Source organism: Hordeum vulgare, chromosome 7H (assembly GCF_904849725.1).
Source record: "Hordeum vulgare subsp. vulgare chromosome 7H, MorexV3_pseudomolecules_assembly, whole genome shotgun sequence".
Lineage (NCBI taxonomy): Eukaryota > Viridiplantae > Streptophyta > Magnoliopsida > Poales > Poaceae > Hordeum > Hordeum vulgare.
In genome coordinates, this window is record NC_058524.1 from 379823638 (window position 1) to 379830902 (window position 7265).

At 43.9% G+C, this 7265-nt stretch overlaps 1 protein-coding gene across 9 annotated transcripts; it reads left to right on the forward strand.

The window, feature by feature from the left end:
• The first annotated feature begins 3934 nt into the window (after positions 1-3934).
• LOC123410140 (1-aminocyclopropane-1-carboxylate oxidase homolog) lies at positions 3935-7219 on the forward strand. Of its 9 annotated transcripts, none has more exons than XM_045103034.1 (7): positions 3935-4074; positions 4147-4292; positions 4384-4550; positions 4691-5489; positions 5667-5704; positions 5904-6043; positions 6516-7219. In XM_045103034.1, exons 6-7 carry the CDS (start codon positions 5923-5925, stop codon positions 6950-6952), a joined length of 558 nt encoding a protein of 185 aa, XP_044958969.1. In that variant the 5' UTR covers positions 3935-4074; positions 4147-4292; positions 4384-4550; positions 4691-5489; positions 5667-5704; positions 5904-5922; the 3' UTR covers positions 6953-7219. The 9 variants fall into 9 exon arrangements, with proteins under 9 accessions (XP_044958969.1, XP_044958967.1, XP_044958963.1 ...); XM_045103028.1 differs by having other exon boundaries at positions 3936-4074; positions 5617-5704; positions 5884-6043; XM_045103030.1 differs by having other exon boundaries at positions 3936-4074; positions 5884-6043.
• Positions 7220-7265: the final 46 nt, after the last annotated feature.

The window sequence follows — 7265 nt, forward strand, 5'->3', positions numbered from 1 at the left end:
AGTAAGTGGTACTATCATTACTACTTTGTATCTTTTGGCATCAATATTATGAACATGTGTAGCACTACGAACGAGATTCAATAAACCATTGAAGGTAGTTATTCAAGCAAATAGAATAACCATTATTCTCTTTAAATAAATAATCGTATTGCAATAACCACTATCCAATCATGTTCATGCTTAACGCAAACACCAAATAACAATTATTTAGATTTAACACCAATCCAATGGTAGAGGGAGCGTTCGATGTTTGATCACATCAACCTTAGAAATACTTCCAACACACATCTTCACCTCACCCTTGCTTGTATCCTTTTAATCCGTAGCTATAACTTCGAGTTACTAACACTTAGCAACTGAACAGGTATCTAATACCCTGGTGCTACTAGGAATACTAGTAAGGTACACATCAATATCAGGTATATCCAATATACTTTTATCGACTTCGCCAACCTTCTCATCTACCAAGTATCTAGGGTAGTCCCGCCTCAGTGAACCTTTCCCTCATAACATAAGCACTTTGTCTCAGGTTTGGGTTCAACCCTGGGTTTCTTCACTAGAGCAGCAACTGTTTTTGCCGTTTCATAAAGTATCCCTGCTTACCCTTGCACTTTCTTGAAACTAGTGGTTTTACTAACTATCAACAATTGATGCTCCTCCTTGATTTATACTTTCGCAGTGTCAAACATTGCGAATAGCTCAAGGATCATCATATGTATCCTTGATATGTTATAGTTCATCACGAAGCTCTAGTTGCTTGGTGGCAGTGACTTTGGAGAACCATCACTATCTCATCTGGAAGATCAACTCCCACTCAATTCAAGCGATTTTAGCACTCACACAATCTGAGCATATGCTCACCAATTGAGATTTTCTACCTTACTTTGTAGACAAAGAATCTTGCCGGAGGTCTCATACCTCTTAACAAGGGCACGAGCATGCAATCCCAATTCCATCTCTTGGAACATCTCATATGTTCCGTGACGTTTCAAAACGTCTTCGGCGCCCCAATTCTAAGTCGTTAGGCATTACGCACTGAACTATCACGTAGTCATCAAAAACGTGTATGTCAGATGTTCGCAACATCCACAGACGACGTTCGTGGTTCGGCACACCGAGCGGTGCATTAAGGACATAAGCCTTCTGCGCGGCAATGAGGACAATCCTCAGTTTACAGACTCAGTCCGCAAAATTGCTACTATCGTCTTTCAACTAAATTTTCTCTAGGAACATATAAAAACAGTAGAGCTACAACGCAAGCTACAACATAATTAAAATACATTTTTGACTATGTTCATGATAATTGAGTTTAGCTAATCATATTACTAATAACTCCCACTCAAAATAGACATTCCTCTAGTCATTTGAGTGGCACATGATCCAAATCCACTAACTCAGGTCTGATCATCACGTGAGTTGAGTATAGTTTCAGTGGTGAACATCTCCATGTTTGATCATATCAACTATATGATTCATCCTCGACCTTTCGGTCTCTTGTGTTCCGAGGCCATGTCTGTACATGCTAGGCTCGTCAAGTTTAACCCGAGTGTTCCGCGTGTGCAACTGTTTTGCACCCGTTGTATGTGAACGTTGAGGCTATCACACCCGATCATCACGTGGTGTCTCGAAACAACGAACTGTCGCAACGGTGCACAGTCGGGGAGAGCACAATTTTATCTTGAAATTTTATTGAGGGATCACCTTATAATGCTACCGTCGTTCTAAGCAAAATAAGGTGCATAAAAAGGATTAACATCACATGCAATTCATAAGTGACATGATATGGCCATGATCTTGTGCTTCTTGATCTCCATCACCATAGCACCGGCATGATCTTCATCGTCACCGGCACCACACCATGTTCTCCATCATCGTGCCGCCATCGAGGTTGTCATGCTATCTGTGCTATTACTACTAAAGCTACAACCTAACAATATAGAAAACACATCTTCAAGCACAAACGTTAGATTAAAGACAACCCTATGGCTCCTCCCGGTTGTCGTAGCATCGACGTACAAGTCGATATTTAACTATTACAACATGATCATCTCATACATCCATTATATCGCATCATGTCTTTGGCCATATCACATCACATGCATACCCTACAAAAACAAGTGACGTCCTCTAATTTGTTGTTGCATGTTTTACATGGCTGCTATGGGTATCTAGTATGATCGTATCTTACTTACGCAAAGCCACAACGATGATATGCAAATTGCTATTTAACCTTTCTCCAAGGACCGCCTCGGTCAAATACGATTCAACTAAAGTTGAAGAAACAGACACCCGCCAGTGATCTTTATGCAACAAGTTGCATGTTAGTTGATGAAACCGGTCTCTCGTAAGCGTACGAGCAAGGTTGGTCTGGGCTGCTTCAATCCAACAATACCGCCGAACCGAGAAAAGACTAAGGAGGGCAGCAAATCAAACATCAACACCCAAAAAAACTTTTGTGCTCTACTCAAGATTTCATCTACGCATGAACCTAGCTCATGATGCCACTGTTGGGGAACGTAGCATGGGAAACAAAAATTTTCCTATGCACATGAAGACCTATCATGGTGATGATCATCTACGAGAGGGAGATTGGATCCACATACCCTTGTAGATCCCTAAGCGGTAGCGTTAATAAACGCGGTTGATGTAATGGTATGTCTTCACGATCCGTCCCACAAACCGTCTCGTGATCCGTCCCGATCAAATGCCGAACGGACGGCACCTCCGCGTTCAGCACACGTACAACTCGATGAAGATCTCTGCCTTCTTGATCCAGCAAGAGAGACGGGGATGTAGATGAGTTCCCCAGGAACGCGACGGCGCTCCGGTGGTGGTGGTGATCTATTCCTGCAGGGCTCTGCCCGAGCTCCGTAGAAAACCGATCTAGAGGAAGAACTACGAAGTAGAGGTTTAGGGTTGCAGGTGGTAAAGTTGTGTCTCAAACAACCCAAAACCTCTAGTATATACAGGAGGAGGGAGGGGGCAGGCCTTGCGCTACAAGGGAGGAGCCCTTGGGTTGGCCGAAGTGGAGGAGGGAGGAATCCTCCTCCAATCCTCTTTTGAATTTCCCACTTTTTCCTCATGGGCTATCCTTGGATAACTTTGTCAGCCCATTATTCCTTATTGTGCATCCAATAAACCCACGTGGACCCCTTGGGGCATGGTGGGACCACCCAGTGGGCCCCCGGAACCCATTCGCCACTCCCGGTACACTGCCGGCAATGCCCGAAAACCTTCTGGAATCCAAATATCAACTTCCTATATATCAATCTTCATTTTTGGACCATTCCGGAACTCCTCATGACGTCCAGGATCTCATTCAGGACTCCGAACAAAACTTCGGTCACTAGCACCTATTACTCAACTATACCGAAACGTTACAGAACCTTAAGTGTGTAGACCCTCCACTACTAGGAAAAGGGCTATAGCTGATATAGACACTAATGGCGCACCAGACAAATAGTGCGCCACTACTATATAGTAGTGGCGCACCATTTGCAGGTGTGCCATTAGTGTGATGGACACTAATGGTGCACCGCACACTCAGTGCGCCACTACTTTTTTTTTTTGCAAAACTACTAATGGCGCACCACCAGCTGGTGCGCCATTAGTAACCAGGGTTATTAATGGCGCATCTCTAGGTGGTGTGCCACTACTATTATTTTTTTTATTTTTTTAGCAAAACTACTAATGGCGCACCACCAGCTGGTCCGCCATTAGTAACCAGGTTTACTAATGGCGTATATGTAGGTGGTGCGCCATCAGTAGTTTTATCTGTGAGGGCCAGACTTAACAAAAATAGACCGCGAAAATAGACGCGCGTAGACGAAAATCGACCGCCAAATGCTTTTTTTTGAAACCCCCAAAACCAAGTCGTGCCCCTGTCCTGCTCTCTGTTTCCCTGCGCCGCCGCCTGCTCCCCGCGCCGCCGCCTGCTTCCCGCGCCGCCCACCGCACCTTCACCCACCGGCCGCACCCTCCTCCGCGCCACGCCCCCGGTCGCCGTCACCATGAGCTACCGCGACTCGGCCCTCCCATCGGCGCCGCCGCACCTCCCTGTCAGCTAGGGTTGAGGTACCCCCCCTCTCTCTCTCCCTCTCTCTCCCTCTCTCTCTCTAACCATCCTATTTCTTCTCTCTTCACCAGATCCAGCTTCTCCGTCAGCACGGTGCTCTGGTGGATCTCCTCCTCGTTTGCAACATCAATAGCAGCAGGACAGCAGCCAGGTGGTTCCCCTCCCTCCCTAATTTCTCATCTTGCAGCCAGGTCTGACTCCATGCCCTTGAGAATAGGTTGTTCACTCTCGTGCCTCTGTTTTTTGAACTGTCCATGATTGAGAGGATAAAGAGCTTTAAGATTTTTTTCATGTGTGTGTGCGTGCAGCTTGTCTATGGTGGATTACTATTGCAGAGGATAATTTATTGGCGGCAAGGAGGTCAGGCGTGAGACATCACATGTCAAGGGGATTTACTATTTAGTCTCTTCTAATGATTGTTGGTTTAAAGGAAATCCATTTTTTAACAGGGTTTCTTCCAATTCAACAAAGTCAGGTACTACTCTTGTTCTTTCCTGGTATGGATTAGTCTACGAAGTACAATACTTTCTGTTATTTCTTTGATCCCCCAATACTGTTAGATTTCTAGATAAGTTCAGATTTCACTGAGGTGGAGTTCTCTCGGTTAATATTCAGTTGTGGAGCTGCTCGAGGCTGTAGGAGGCAGCAGGACATGATGCCGCACGGAGATGGGAATGGCCATGCCCGCACCGATGCTGCCGGCCGAATCAGTGAGAGCATCACTGCTGGCAACGGCTCCAAAGACCTCTCCAAGAGATTTTTGATGAGCTCCTCGGACGACACCAACTCCAACATCTTGTTCTCTGTGCCCGGAAGCAAGAAGGCCAAGGTGCTCCGTAGTATCCGCGCCAGGTGTAAAGAAGGCAAGGTGTTCATCGAACAATGACGGCATGGTTACCAGCTTCAGCAAGATTGAATCTCAAGTAGGACAAACTTCATATATATGCACTTCACATCCATCTGGACTCTACTGCTTGTCAATTGTTTAATGCTACACACTAACACTTTGGACCAAATTCAGTTTAGCCTGTCGAGCACGTTTCGAGTACCTGCAACTGCAGCAGGACTTCATCGCCAGTCACTAGAGAAGCATCGCTGGGAGTGTTAGTTGACACTTTATGGAACGAGGCAGTGCTCATTAGGATGCTCTTGCAGCAATCGACATAATTGATGCTTTGTAATTTCTGAAAGAGAAACAGAGTGTGAACTATAGCTATTTATTTTTTAGGAAATTCAGATATGTTTTATTTCATTAATTGATAATAATGATTTTGAATGTGAGATTAGTAGCAAGCAGCATTTTATATGCGTCTCTAATGGTTTCACTTGTCTTCTTAGTTCTCACCCTTTTTGTATCCCTGATGTAGTAGGGAGGTTTAAATGGGATAAGGTGTAGAAGAACTAAATAAAAGATGTAAGCACCTTATACTGAACACAACAGCATGTGATGTTCCCTTGCTCTATTTACGTTATTGTTTGTTTATGGAGATAGTCATGCTCATTTAGTCATTTACCTCTTTTGTTGGCTACCACCCCAATAGTCTTGGGAGTGGTTGAACAAACTTTTGACTGAAGTTTGACCCAACTACAGGGAACCGTACTATAAAGGAAGTTCAATCTACTGTCGAGGTGAGTAGTGAGCTTCTGCGTGAAATTATATTTTGTGCTTGGATGTAACTTAGCAGTTGGTAGTTCAAAAGGTTTCGCAAATCAAATTAGACTGTACTCTATGGATTTGATACATGGAAGTCGATTATGTAGAATCAAATAATTTTGAAATTCCTTTTGATCCTGTTAATTTGATGTAGAGGGTACACCTGTTGCATAGACTTCGTCGTCTCATCGGCATGCTCGCCCGCGACAATACAACTGCTGCAGCTGCGGAGAGACGCTGGAGCTCACGGCGGCGTGCCTCGTACTGTACCTCAACTAACATATTGGTCTTCTACATATCTTCTGATCAAACTGGTAATCCTACTATTCTTACCTCACCTGGACTTGTGTGTGAGCAATCATGATCTCCACTCTTTCTGAAATTTTATTTGGTGCATTGGAGACAATTTCAGACATGCGGGGCGTCATACCTGTCAAACTGAGCTAAGCGTTTTCCACAAATTAAGATGCTCATGTTCCACTGATTTGGTAGAAACAACACCAATCAAGTTTACATAGATATTCAATGCATCAAGATGTGATAAGTTGAACCAAAATGTGAAGAAAACCAAAACGTGATGATCACCTGCTTTGAACCAAAATTAAATAGTTGCAGTACATAGGAAATATTTGAGATGGTAAAATAGTATTTATGTTTGTTATTTGATTTTTTTCCATGTTTTCCTTTGTGATACACCTTTTTATCCACCCAACACATTATATAAAGTACTACATAGGAATGCAAGTGCTTATGTTATTTCAGTGACAATTTAGAAATTGATTGTAGGTTGCGAGGTCCAGGAATTCAAGGAACGCGACAGGAAAAAAAGATACTGCGAGAACGTCCAGGATCACTATTCGTATCTCTGTGTTACTGTATCTAAGCTAAAGAGTAATTTATTGGGAGATAAACAACATTTTCAGGCCATACCTTGTCAGATGGGCATTTCCATTCTCCATTTGAATCCTCCCATTGTACTGTGGTACTCCAAGAAGGATATGCTCAGTGTGTACTGCAAGAATGCCACGCCGAGGGTCTCCATCGCGTGCTTCTTCAGCCCGCATTTCCATCCGGCCTCGACGAGGATGTATGGTCTGATCAAGGAGCTGCTGTCGGACGAGAACCCGCCGTTGTACAGGGAGACCCTCGTCAGAGATTACATCAAACATTACTACTCCATCGGGTTAGATGCGAAAACCGCCATCTCTGATTTCAGGTCGTGAATCGTGAAGGTGAGTTCTGTGCCCTGATAGTAATGTACTAATAGGTGAGCAGTTTGTAATGCTAAGAAACCCAGAATGTGGCAGTAAAATGGCAGCACAAGTTTATGCCAGGATATTATGTACAACCTAAATTGTACAGGAGTGCACCACCACTGGTTTCATCTCCTGTTCCCTGGTGTATGGTGTATGTATTTCACTGGAACAGAAGAATGTACACTACAGATACAGAATGTACATGAAATTCAACTTTGTTCCATGGTTTGTGAACATCTTATGACCCATTTCAGATCATATGAAATTTGTTTCCCTTAGA

Excerpts from the sequence above, each read along its gene's own strand:
- LOC123410140 (XM_045103032.1), top strand. The coding sequence starts at position 5,923 with ATGCTCGCCCGCGACAATACAACTGCTGCAGCTGCGGAGAGACGCTGG. Across the intron at positions 6,044-6,515 it reads CATATCTTCTGATCAAACTG|GTTGCGAGGTCCAGGAATTC; the intron begins GTAATCCTACTA and ends AATTGATTGTAG.